Source organism: Dermacentor andersoni, chromosome 5 (assembly GCF_023375885.2).
Source record: "Dermacentor andersoni chromosome 5, qqDerAnde1_hic_scaffold, whole genome shotgun sequence".
NCBI lineage: Eukaryota > Metazoa > Arthropoda > Arachnida > Ixodida > Ixodidae > Dermacentor > Dermacentor andersoni.
In genome coordinates this window covers 155,721,497-155,735,590 of record NC_092818.1, presented here as the reverse complement: position 1 = coordinate 155,735,590, position 14,094 = coordinate 155,721,497, and the positions used below count along the sequence as shown (strand labels likewise).

At 43.1% G+C, this 14,094-nt stretch overlaps 1 protein-coding gene across 2 annotated transcripts in view; it reads right to left on the bottom strand.

Moving 5' to 3' along the window:
* Positions 1-14,094, bottom strand: part of LOC126531432 (ATP-binding cassette subfamily G member 4-like) — a 73,527-nt gene that overhangs the window by 15,467 nt on the left and 43,966 nt on the right. For both annotated transcript variants that reach the window (XM_050178953.3, XM_055071168.2), the window contains exons 7-11: positions 12,072-12,186; positions 6,491-6,636; positions 4,649-4,750; positions 1,664-1,832; positions 347-447 (exon numbers count right to left, since the gene is read on the bottom strand). In XM_050178953.3, the coding sequence (XP_050034910.2) occupies positions 347-447; positions 1,664-1,832; positions 4,649-4,750; positions 6,491-6,636; positions 12,072-12,186 (633 nt within the window). The remainder of the gene's footprint in view (positions 1-346; positions 448-1,663; positions 1,833-4,648; positions 4,751-6,490; positions 6,637-12,071; positions 12,187-14,094) is intronic.

Genomic DNA, 14,094 nt, shown 5'->3' with positions numbered 1-14,094 from the left:
TACAATGATTCAGTGGCTATGGTGTTCTGCTGCCAAGCACGAGGTTGTGGGTTCAAATTCCCAGTTGTACGTACCCGTGTATGTACTTAGATTTAGGTGCACCCCAAACCCAAGGTAGCTAAATTATTTGAAAACCCCTCACTGCGGCGTCTCTCATAGCCCAGGTGTTGCATAGATACAGTAAACCACATAATGCGATTAAGAATTTTTTTTTTTATTTTTACTTCTTATCCTTGAATACTATTTGCTTGCTGGTGTTGCTCTGAAGCAGATGTGCGCTTCGGTTAAATAAAGCTGCCGGCCTAAATAGAAGGAAATATGACAAGAGTAATTTCTCTGGACTTACCGTAAAAGGAAGCTCGGTAATTATCCTGGCTATGTAGTACATGAATGGGCTGTACCAACAGTTTCTGTGCTCTCTGAGCAGCACACTTAACTCAGTTGGAACTGTAGAAGAGAGAGAGAAAGAAAAAAGCACAAACGAGAAGAATGGTTACAAGAAACGTGCTACCACTCAAAGCCAGAAGTAGGCAAGAAGAATCACACTTCAAACCAAATGTTGTCACTAAAATAGCACTGTAAACGGGATGTTGGCACCTTTACTCCGAAAAGCTGCCTCTGCTGCAGTCTGTCCAATCCTGCGCAGTTTCCGTCTATGCCTTAAATGAAAACTCCTCGCCCTGTTGTTAGTAGTAAAGGTCCTGTACCTTGTGCACTGCCCTGGTTTTGTTTATTGAGGATAAAAAAAGAAGTCACGAACAAAGGAGGGAAACTTGGCTAATAACTCTTGGCCATTTTATCTGAGAGGGTAGGTGTCATAATGATTATCATCATCATAATCACTGCCAGAGATGCAGGTGCGCTCCTAAATGCTGAGTCATGCATGCTCCGCCATTTTTTTCATTCAGACAAAACCTTAGATTTTTGACGCATTAATCAATGCCTATCAAATGCGTTAACTGCTTCAGTTCTCCATTTATCATGTTATCTGCAGTGGAGTTTTGATTCCTCAGTAATTACATGCCTGTTGCATGTTGAACCCTATGGCAGCATAATTGTTTTTGTGTTGCCTTGAGCCCAAATCATTGTACAGTGAAACCCGAATGTGATAAGGTAAAATTGGCACTTTACTTCATTACATCGAATATTTACTATATTTAAATTGCACCTTTTATGCATATAAGAAATGTCACAGATGAATTTTTCTTACACGGAAGGGGCCATAAAATTTTCAGAATTATTGGGCAAGTGTAAGATATAAATTTTAGTTAGAAGTAATTTTCATTTTTGTTTAATCTCAGCATCGCAACCAAAGGTACGGTTTCGAGTCAGGACAACGATCTTATGACATTGGCGGTACAAGGCTAAGCTTGCGAAGGTTTTGCATCCACTCCATCGCCGCAACTGATAATGTCACCCGCAGTGGGACGATGCTATTGCGAAGAGTGCAGCCAGAAGAAAGCGAATGCTTCTTCTGTCTCTAACTCAGTAATTTAGGGATTAGGCATTAGTAATGTAGATCTCTTGGAGAAGCCTTTTTTTACTACAGTGACCTTAATCAGAGTGACGAGGACAAAAATGCAAATACTATGTGGACACTAGGGAAAGGTTCTGCATCTAAAGCATTCACCAACAGTGCCAGTAGCAGCAGTCAGACACTCACAGATGAGGACGGTTGGCATGGCCGACTGGAACAGGGCCATGGTGAGGCAGAGCAGGAAAAGGGCGGAGTTGCTGATTACACGGGTGGCACTGTTGCCCACATCATAGAACAGCACTGTCAGCATGCCCGCTATGAAAATGTATGCCACCAGGCGCAGCAGCGTGGCAACCTGCCAAAACGTCAAACAACACATGGTGACTTGGATATAGGGACAACAATGCATGCTACATCTTGGAATCGTCAAGCGATTCGCTGTTGAGGCTTGTGCCAGTGAGAAGTGAATGAAGATGGAAAAAATAGTCTACCTCTTCTGTTTGTTTCGAAGGTGTTCAAGTGCCTTGCATCACAAAGCGTTCTCACAACGTGTCTTTTTTTCATAAACAGTACTAGGGGCACAGTAAATTTTGCGAAATGCAAGGTTTCCTTGCCACTAATCTAGACTCCTTTTTGTGTAACCTGTTGCATAACTCCTTTTATTTTTCAGTGAAAGGAATATTGGTTTTATCTTTCCTAGGGGAGTGAAATAGTCACTGCAGAAACTAAAGAATGCAGAATGGTGTCACCCTCTGGGAAACAGACAGCATCACTATTTCTTCCATTGGATAAGTCCCCACTTTGGTTCCAGCATCCCAGCAAACAATATGTAGTTCTGACTTCAGTTCTGAATCAAACAAGTTGCAAGTTGGTACTGCTTCTAAGCATGATATTCAACAAACTATGCCATGAATAGCTACAGTTTTCTGAAGTTTGAGAGCGAACAAGCAATTAATTTAGCTGGGAGAGTTCATTCATTCATTCATTCATTCATTCATTCATTCATTCATTCATTCATTCATTCATTCATTCATTCATTCACAAAACTTTTATGAAGAGTCCTGAAGCCCAGTCTTTTCAGTCCAAGGCAGGCCACGTTCACGTTGGCACCGTCAGGCCGAGCCTTATGGCGCCATCGTGTGCCCTCTGGACAGTTGGTAGTTGATCTTGATATCATTTTGTGCCAGTAAAGCCATTTTTCTTCTGGGTCGGCGAGAGTCGCAGGACAGCCTGCCAGCATGTGTCTGATATCAATGATGTCAATGATGGTCCATGGCAAGGTCCCATAACCTTTTTTTGTATTCCAAGCGTATCCCCACGCGTGGTAGGGGGCATTAAAGTCCCCTCCGATGATGAGCGGGGAGCTTTTTGCGATTGCCTTGTTGAAAAGTGCCCTAAAGTTTTGTTTCTAGTCGGTGGGACTGCTATAAATGTTTAGGCAGAAGATACTCTGCGCCCTGCCCTTGTGCCTTTTGAGTACGACTACTAGGGTATATTCGATTTTACTTAATCCGAGATGGATATCATGTTTGATAAAGGGTAACTTTTTGTCAACGAGGGTTGCCAATCCCCTCCCGCAATCTTTTTCTCTACATACCAATTTGTACTCGGTTAGCTTGACTTTGTCCGCTAAAGTTTCCTGCAGCATAATTACTTTTGGTTTGACCCCCATCGATCTGATTAATTGGTGCAGCAATGCTTTTTTGTTGAGGAATCTGCAACAATTCCACTGCCATACACTAAAACTGTGTGCGCTATCCACAATTATTGGATGGGTTAATTTTGCTATTACTTTATACCAGGCTCTATTAGCAATGCAGCATTTAGTGTGATTTATATCATACCTACAGAAAGGCAGAAAGGTCTCTGTATCCTACCTGCAATAATTCTCTATATGTTTTATGAAAATATGTACTGCTGTGCAAGATAGTATATTCCACCTATTAATAGATACAGTAGTACCTCATTGATACGTTCCCGTTACGGACATTTTCTCGGCGCCAATGCTCGCAATCGAGAGCACAAGAAATGACTGAACAGAGTTAGCTCATTGTTTACCGGTTCGTACGTTCCAGGAAAACACGATTTTCCGGCACAAACGTTCAGTAAGTTGCCAATGTGCGATCGTATGATAAGTCTTCCGGCCGTTAAATCCCATGTAAATAAGAAAATGCGTGAGGCGCGTGCGATCGAGAACAGTGTATAGATGCCCGCTGCGGCAGCTTCATCGCAATACTCGCCCGCCCGTCTCACGTGAAAACGCCGGCGCGCACTCAGTTCCTCATTTTGGTACAAGCAAATCTCCGGGGACTTCGCATGTGGCATTCACAGCTATCACCGCCAATTCTATTGCGACAAGCATCTTTGCCAATCTCTCACAGCGTGTGGTGCCGTCGAAAGCGTAGCGCACGTTTTTGATAGGCGATAAGTGAAACTCGCCGCCGTTCCCTGCTGCAGACTGCGATAGTATACGTTTTTTGGCCGCTAGATGCCATGTTAACAAGAAAAGGCGCGAGGCGCGTGCGATCGAGAACACTATATAGCCGCCTGTCTCACGTGAAAATGACGGCGCGCGGTTTCTTATTCCGGTACCAGCAAATCTCCACCCGGGTCGTCGCACGCCGCATTCGCAGCTGTTGCCACCAAACCTACTGCGATAAACATCTTCGCCTATCTGTTTTACGGCGCATGGCGCGTAGTGCCATTGGTAGCGTACTGCGCGCTTTTAGTAGGCGATAATACAAACGCGCCGCTGTTCCCTAGCTGCTGCAGGCGGCACGATTTGGGCGTCACGATTCCCTTTGGCGGCATCCGTCTCACCAGCTCGGTTTCGTCTCCATTTTCCGTAGCCCTCTTAAAACACAACGCAATAGGAAAACAACAAGACGTGTCTCGGGCCGACGGAGCACAATCAGCTCGACGCGCGTTGGCGTCTTGTGCATATTACGACTTGACATATTACGACGCTTTGCATTACGTAATATGTCAACAAAGTTGAGTCTGTCAAATTTTTAGTTACTTCGGATCATTCGTTTCCCCGGTTAGTACGTTTTTCCTCGAGTTCTTTTCTTTTCAGAACGTATAAACGAGGTTCTACTGCACTTGAAAGGTAACAAAAATAGTCTCTAAAACGATGAATCACTAGGGCTTAAGATAGGTTATTAATGATACCTTGTTTCTGATCACACACAAGAAGCACCGCTTGACAAGCACGACAAACTGGTGGAAGTAGTTGACGTGCATCCGGTGCAACTCCATCTCTTCAGCTTTTTCCTGCAGGAATAACGGAAATGAAAGTGTATTGCCATGGGACACATCAGATGCTTCAAAATTAAATGATAAAGTATGTGACTTCCGTATTGCGCCATGCGGCAAGTGCAATGAAATATATGAAAGCGGTGGCAGGTTAGCAGTGCAAAAAATATGTGAGCACTTACAGCTGACTGTTAAGAGGCACACCACAGAAACACTATTTATCAATGGTATTTATAGCATTACAAAACTCAAGCCAGTGGAAGATTTGTTTGCTATAGCTAAAGCTTTTTCATTCGTTTCCATATTGCCTTTCTAGCAAATAGGTTGACAATACTATTTATTGTTTCCATTTCAGATTCCCTCTAGGTCATACGTAGATTTGTTTTTTGTTTTGTAAATAGTACATGCAATAAGTATTGAAAGTCTAAATTAATAAATATGTGAGCGCAGTCCTATATGAATACAAAGTTTTATTGTAATATATTTTACTTATAGACCCCCCTAGGACATGCAAAAACTGATCTTCAATTTACAAGTTCAAGTGTATCTAGACAGCGAGGACACAACTAGAAGCTCCCAACTACTTTCTAAAGTGCAGTGTTGTTCACTACAGCCAGAATGGTTCGGAAACCATTAGGCAGCTGTGATCAGTGTTCTTCAGCCATGAGTTCTTTATTTGAGAAATACACACGTCACCTTCATGAAAGGGAATGCACAAGCATGTGGCCTATGATCTGTAGCGGCTGCTTATGAAGCCACCACTAAGAGCATGCAAGAATATTAGAGGTTGGATTGCGCAACATTTTGATGAGACACACAGAAGAGACACACACCACAGAGCGCTACTTGCAACTATCGTTTTATTCCCTTGTCAGTGCAATAAATACAGGAAGATACTCGGGGGAAGGGCGGTAGCAACAAAAAAAAAAAAAAAGTTTTGACAAACATTGCCATCTACCAATGCCAAGCCGGCTTTGTCATGTGATCGTTTTTGCTGCACTCGACACTCGACATGTCAAGTGCAGCAAAAACGATCACATGACAAAGCCGGCTTGGCATTGGCAGATGGCAATGTTTGTCAAAACTATTTGTTTTTTGTTTAATTATTTATTTATTTATTTATCTATTTTTTTTTTTTGTCGCTACCACCCTCCCCCTTGAGTATCTTCCTGTATTTATTCCACTGACAAGGGAATAAAACAATAGTTGCAAGTAGCGCTCTGTGGTGTGTGTCTCTTCTGTGTGTCTCGTCAAAATGTTGCGCAATCCAACCTCTAATATGCTATACCAACATGCCCAGTCGTCAACCTTGGCAAGCATGTAAGAAGCTTTACAGATGCTAGCAGCAGCTACGGGTGCGAACTCTGAGCTTTCTTTACTTGACTGTAGCCGTTGCTTGGCGTTCGTATTTCTTTTGGTTGCCAACTGCTGGCTCTAGTAGCTGTCGAGCCATTCCTGGTCACCTGCTGCTGGTGCCATAAGCAGCCGCCAAAAAGTGCAGGCCGCACACTTGTGCATTCCCTTTCATAAAGGCGGTGTGTGTACGACCCATGTAGGATACTGTACACGGAGCCACCCCGCCAACGTGACAAAATGATTTCAGAAGCTACGCTCCCCACCTCTTTGCTTAGGAATGTGATTTAATTACAAACACCAGCAAAGTGGTTGAGAAGACTGAATTACTTGGACATTGTTAACTTTTGTTACTGACTGCCTGTTTGCAGAAGCAGTAGCCTTTGCAAATGGACAACAACCCACCTTCTTGTTCATGATCTTGCCTCCATACTCTGTGAGTACAGGATGGTCCAGCTTCTTTTCATTGACCTCCTCTGAATAGTCTGGTGTGAATGATTTTGCCAACTGCTTGTTTAGGTTGCCATACTCACCAGATGCAATTTCAGTGACTGCAATACAGAACATGAAGTCGCACCAATAAGTACCGCCAGTGATGCAGATTACTGGAGAGAATGAAACAGGTATTTTTCTGTAAAAAGCAGGCACACTACCAACGCTTTTTAGGAAAGGCTTATACTTTTATGTTGTAGCTCTTAGTCATAGATCTGTGGTCAATGCATGTACAAGGCAAATCCTTTTGCTTGTCGGATCGTCATGTGTATACTTGAATAATGCATGTGATCACCACTATTATAACATTATAGGTGACATGATGGAAAATGCCAGCAATTTACTCATCTTATGCACACCAGGGAATGTTCAAGAATGAACTTTGTGAGCAATCATTCATCGTGATTGGCTAAGATATAGGAAAAGGACTGCGTTGCACAGTCGACACCCTTCAGACGGGTACACACACCAGGCCTGCTTTGTTTGTGCAATTGAGACCATGCAGCTTCACGTCACGTCAATGGATCACGTTGCAAGACTACTTCACACCGATGCTTTGTTTGCATGCTCGCTTGCTTGTATCCTTTTACACATGCTTGGAGCTGGCATAAATAACCACTGTCCAATTAAGACATCCATGATGTGAAGTTGCTTAACATAGATAAAACACCTGAAATGCAAATTAAAGGTTTATTTAATAATAATCTAATAATATTAATAATTCGTCCCGCACCAGGACGAATTTTTCTTCAACAGTGAGGCTTTTCTTCTGAGGAACCCGTATGGGTTTTCTTTGTAGCAATTGCTACAAATGGGTGGATGTCTGATTTGCCCTTTATTAATAATAATAATAATAATAATAATAATAATAATAATAATAATAATAATAATAATAATAATAATAAAGTACTGATGATGACAATGATCTAAAAAAAGGAATGGCTCCATCCGCTTTCTGCGTGGATTACCAGTGCCTTAACCGCTTAATCATTTCGGATGAACAAAGCTCGTCTTTGCTCAACTGTCCCAAAACCGTTCTAGATGAGTGTAGCTCGTCTGCTGTTTTGGATGAGACATGCTCGTTTGTGGGCTAGTTGGTGTGGCGCTTTGCAGATGGCAGCACTTGGCAGGTAATTTCTTTTTTTTTTTTTTCAACCACCGTTACGCACTTATTTGTCGGCAACTCGTGTTTCCAAAATGGCGTACAGCGGTTGCTGCTCTGTTGTCGCAGAAAAGAAGCCTTTTGCCGTCATCCAGCTCTTCGGATGATAATGATTCAGACACGAAAATTTACTTCATTTCTGGAAACGAAAGTGATAGCGACGACTTCGAAATTAGCAATTCATCAGATGAAGAAGATTGCTCAGAAGACACTATTGCCAGTGCACATCATTTGCAGTGCATCGACATGAACGACATCCCCATGAATACTCCTTGGTTTTGGTTTCTGGGCGTCCCCGGTAAGGCATTGTCAGAATAATACTATAACTTTCTGAACTGCGCTCTTTCTCCGTTTTTTATTGTTGATTACCAGCAGGCATCTGGCCTCCTTTATAATGGGCAATAATAAACTTTATTATGCTAATTTAACTTAGTATGTGCTTAAATTTTTTTTTTCAGCATCGAAAACTAGCATTTTAGAAGAAATATATTCAGTATCAGATTTTGAAAATATAAGCAGCTTGGCCATACAAATTGTCAAACTAATAAAACAGTTAAGGGTTTAATAAGATCGAGACATATCCTTGCCACGGATTGATGATGCCCTTGGATTGCTTACAAGTTGCTGAGTACTTCTTTTTTAGATATTTATTGATTAAGAAAGGATAAAATGCAATATTACAGTGAGTGTACAGTGAGTGAGTGTACTGTAGACATTATTGCTGGGTGAGACAAGTAAAGCAAGTGGAATGTTTAATCTTTAGGATGATACACTGCAATAACCAGCCTAAGCACATCCTCTTTGTGCCTAGGTTGCATATAGATTTATCATTTTAAAGCAAAGAATTGGTTCTCTTGGTCACACACACACGCTGTTCGCACCACTGATGCGATGTACAGTGTTATAAAGTTCATCATCAGCTTATTATAATATTCACTGCAGGACGAAGGCTTCTCCCAGCGATCTCCAGTTACCCGCGTCTTATGCTGGCTGATTCCGACCTTGCTCCTGCAAATTTCCATATTTCATCACCCACCTCATTTTCTGCCATCCTTGACTACACTTTACTTTCCTTGGTACCCATACTGTAACTCTAACGGTCCACTGGCTATCTGTCCTATGCATTACATGGCCTACCCAGCTCCATTTTTTTTCTCATAATGCCAACTAGAATATAAGCTATTTCCGTTTGCTCTCTGATCCACACCTCTCTTTTCCTGTTTCTTAATGCTACGCTTAATGTTTTTGTTCCATCACACTTCGCTTCGTTGTAAACATGTTCTTGAGCGCTTTTGTTAACCTCCAAGTTTCTGCTCTTTATGTTAGTACCGGTAGAATGCAATTATCGTATACTTTTCTTTTCAATGACAATGGCAAGCTCCCAGTCAGGATTTGGTAATGCCTGCTGTATGCACTCCAGCCCATTTTTATTATTATATACATTTCCTTCTCATGATCAGGTTGCGCAGTTATTATGCAATTTTCTCAGTTGCAGTAGCTGTTATCTGTGATCTTGTTTCCAGTTGAATATCATGACGAAGTGAGGGCCTGTCCATGAACTTAGTTGCATGCAGTTTCTTTGTGCCTTTGTGTCACTGCTATAGTCATCCTAAAAGTGAGATGATTTTTGCTTGTTGCCAATCTACAATCTGTGCGACTGCTAATCAGGCATTTTTAATGCAATCAGCATTACTATGGTACTTTACACACTTGCTGGAGGCTGGCTGTCTGTCTGCCGATGTCTCTAACCATTTTCCTGCCAACTTAGAGCATCGTGCTGCAGTGACGAGGGAAACGGGTTTGAAACCAGTCGTTGGGCCAACTCGGGTCATGGGCATGTCACATTGCGTATGTGCTGTCCCTCAGTTAACCCATTCCTTGCCAATCTGTGTTATTGGCTAGACCAAAATTGTGCCACGCTATGCCAGAACGGCTTCAGCATCTGTGCTCCGGCAGTGGCCACTAACAGCGAGCGGATTCGTGCTCCCGAAAAAGAGTGCAGCCATTCACATTCCGTACATAGTGCGATGGTACCTCCCGCGTAGTTTCTCATAATTTTCTCACTTATAACACTGGACTTTTTTGGCACTTCCGGCAAGTGGCAGGCACGCGCATGACCACTCCCTGTTGTCGTCACTATTGTCGGAATGGCCAGGGCTGCTGTATTCAAAGTGTACTAGAATACAGTTGAGCGGGTCGAGCAGTGTGGTGCTGCCTGAGGCGCAAAACAATTAAAAGTAGGCTGAGGGCGCTGTAAGCAAACTAGATATTAGGGAGGTGCACGCTGCAGAGAGTTCAGCAGGCGGGCGTCTCTGTCCCCAGGGCTGGTATAACATAAAACCATTCCAATCTGTTTTTATGCCCATGTGGCTAGGCCTAAGCCATTTTTACCTATTACGAAGGGCTATTGGCGGATTTGAAATAAAAACATTGTTATAGTTTTACATTATTGTAATAGTTTTACATTATACCAGAAAGTTAAGCATTAGGTGCTTTGGAATCGCCCTGGTCTATTATGTAGAAATGGCCTTAAAGAAGTCGCAGTTTTGCCTGCAAGACAAAGCATCGATTGCAAAGGCAAATTAATTGACAGCTGTAGGAACTAAGGATATTAATTTTATCGACCGTATAAACCTGCAAACATTCGCCACCTACTAACTAAATTAACAGGCAGACATGAGCACATCTTACACGATCACCGTGCCCACTCACTGTCAAAACGCTGGAGTGAGGAAGCGCGGTGGCAGCAGGTGAATTGGCTTTCATGCTGCCTCTCGCTTCAATGGGAACTAAGCGGCGAAAACACAGTGCACACAAAGCTATCAGCAATCAGTTCGTGCACGCTTTCAAGATTGGGCCTGTACAGCCATGCTATACGCAGCAGCCATCGGAGCAGAACCCCCTACCTCCCCCTCTCCCCTCTCTCTCCAGTGCCTTGTGCATAATGAAAGACTGCGCGCATTCTCCCCGCTTTCCTCCCTTGCGCACGCGAGATTGAGCCGCCATCATCGGCTCACCGTTGCACGCTTTCACTCGTGCATGCGGCACGCACCGACAACATTATCACCCTTGAACTTTATATGGAACATCATGGTGATGGCGACGTGCATGGCAGCAATGCGCCTGGAGGCTTCATGTAATTGCTATTGCCGTAATAAAACATAGCAGTTGATAACTCTGGCTTCTCTGTACAGGTTGTGAAGCGCATTTCCATGCACTTCACCGACACTGTCGAGACATTAAAGAAAAATGTATTTATAAAATATGTCCTGGGCTACTTTTTGAAATTTCAGATTCACTACTGCAACATGCATGTTTTTTGTGGTTGCTACCACTGATTAAAAATGTACAGGCGCTACTGCCAAAATTTGCATGTGCTAGACGGTTTCAGCATTGGGGTAATCTGCTTCAGAATTCAGCTTAAGCCGTTGCTTAAGACAGTTGCAGTACAGTGCTCATGTTGGTTTATTCTGTTTCGTCGTGGTTTCGAAGTATGTTGCCATATTCTATTATTCCTCTGAAATTCAGATTGGCCTGCTCGAAAAATTGCTCCAAAAATTGCTCCAATATGACTATGGGCAGTCCCACCCCTGTATGTGCTACTGGGTGTGTGCCACAAGTTATGTGCCGCTCTTCAACAAACCTGTTAAAAGCCAACTTGGGACACTAGGTACTGTATTTTTGCACTTATAACCCGCAGCAAAAGTTCAAATACATTTAACAGTAAAATGCGAATTTCGCCTTGAGGTGTGGCTTCAAGGCAAGGTTCTCCGAAGGGCAGCGGATTGGGCGAGTTGGTGTTCCATGGTAACAATAAAATTAAAACAGCGCTAGGTTCTCTGCCATTCAGTTTTGTTATCTCTCGGGGAATTCCACTCTCTCTCCACCCTTGTGTGTTGAAGACCCCTTCTCCACTCCTTCATGATCGCCTGTTGTCCTCCTCTTTATGGGTTGCCATTTTGCATTTAATAGCTAGTGAATGGTAGACGCAGCACCAGAGCAAATAGAGATTTTAGCTTGGGAATTGCGTATCATATGATCATAGGTCATCCATTCCCGTGGCACTCCCTCAGTCCGTGCCAAGCGCTTTGCGAGTTGCTATTAGCGGCGAGAACTTGCAGAGTCGCCATCTGTCGGAAGCGGCTCGCTTGCGTAGTACGAGGGATAACGCTACGCCATAGGTCATAAGCAGCGGCGGGTTATGCGTGGCAAAATAAGGTGTGTGTCAGTGGGTACGAGCCGCTCTTCAATGAACCTCAGTGATCAATGCCAGCTGTGGCAAAGGCGATTGTTTACTGTAAAAGAAAGCTATAAAACAGCCCCTATACTCACTGAAGTCTGCTGGGTTGTGGTAAATGGGACAGTGCAGGTTCTGCGTGGACAGAAAGTTAAGCAGCTTGTCCACTGGCCCATTGTAGATGCACATTCCTTCCGAAATCATGTAGAGCTGTACAGTGTGATGAGAGACAGGAAGCATACATGTCAATTCAGAGCAAAGGAGGGGACACCATGGGCACTATAACGTAAAACTATTCCAAACTTTTCTATTCGAATTCTGCAATCAGCCCTTCGTGAGTGGTAACAACTTTTTTGGACCACCCCCACTTCACCTGTCTGTCACGCGACATCACGAAAACCGCGATAGCTCCCCATCTGATATGATGCGTATGCACCGATTATGCATGATTTGATTGAACAAAAGAAAAATAGTTATTTCTGATTCGACGCCTTTCGCCATTAGCCCTTGGCTATTGGTCGAAGGTTTTTGGGCTGCACCCACTTCAGCTGCCAGTCATGCGATGTCACAAAACCGAAAAAACTCACCGCGTCAAAGTGACGTGTATGTGCTAAAGATGCATTAATATACTGAACAAAACTGAATTTTCTTCTGGATAGCCGCAGGCTGCCCCGTTCCGAAAGGAATAAAAGATGGCTGCCGCCAATCGCTCAGGCACTCACTACTCGCACCTGCCGGAGAGCATGGGTTTATTTGCATATAATAAAACTTCTTGTGTGGCCGTGTAACATTTCCGAGCACTTTCAGCACATTTATGACCTTGTTTTGCCAACTCTTCTTTGCTGAGGATCTGTTTTAGCGTCATTCTTCAGCTTCCGTAGCGTGCCACTGTGATTTTCGACCAGCCTTTGCAAGCTGAGTAAGGGAAAGCAGACCAACAGCAGACGCCGGCACCACCCTCTTCATCCGATTATTGATTTTCAGTGCAGTGGCTCGGCCCCACCGAATCCCTCTCCACTTGAGGGTGCTTCTTGCCTCTTCTCAGCCAATTTGATAAGTCAAGCCGTTCATTGTAGGCAATGTTTTTCATTTTTCAAGCAAACAAAAGTGACCTCATATGAACGAGGAGAGAGTTTGAGTGGTCTGTCCAGACAACCCTGCGGGTGACTACCCGATGCTTACCTCGGCGGTTACGCAAATTTGACGTCAGGAGATCGGAATAAAAACAGGCTGGAATAGTTTACATTATAGGGCCCCATGCTACGATAAAACATCTACAAAATTAGGAGTTACAGTTTATATGTGCAGATTTCTTATAATATATATTCAAGTGGTTGCCTCCACCCTTGGAGTTTGAGTTTACAGATAAAATGCAAACAAGGACAACAGATTTGTGTACTACACAACTGAATGATGGCGTAACAAGCACTTGTCCTTGTTCACTTAATAAATAAATTAAATACAGTAGACTTGTGTTAGTTTGATTCCAGTCAATTAAATCTTTTGGTTAATTTGATTCCGATTCCAATTCTAACGCGCAATTTATTTCCCAAGAAAATTCAGTGCTATTCGATATGAAACCGAAACTGCGTTTGTGGTGTTCGCCGCAGCCTACCGTCAAAGCCAGCCTAGCCAGCATCATTGCCATCACAAGATGATGACCATGGATGGCACAGAATTTCGTGAAGGAAGCTGTATGATGAATGGCAACAAAAAACTTTTCCCATAACATGACGATGATGTTGCACTTTCAATCTGATAACAAAAGCGTATGCAAACGATAAGTTATTTTACATATTAAGCTAGCGCTAACAAGTTGCACCTTGTGTTCTTGGTGTTCCAGAGCATTGCATGCACCACAGGATGAACTAGTGATGTGGTAAGTATAGGTGTGGACCACTATCCTGTTTACAATTGTTACGGAGTCATTTGATAAATGCACAATATTAAACACACTAGAGGCTGCACTGAGGATGACATGTTGTGGTTCTTCATAGACAGTGATAAAGCGTTGTGTGAGAGCCATGATGATAGGCGTCAAATAAATAAGTTTACATTGCATGAACATAAAGTTTGCTGGTTTAGTCTTTTCATATTGTCAGAATTGGAGGCATGTTA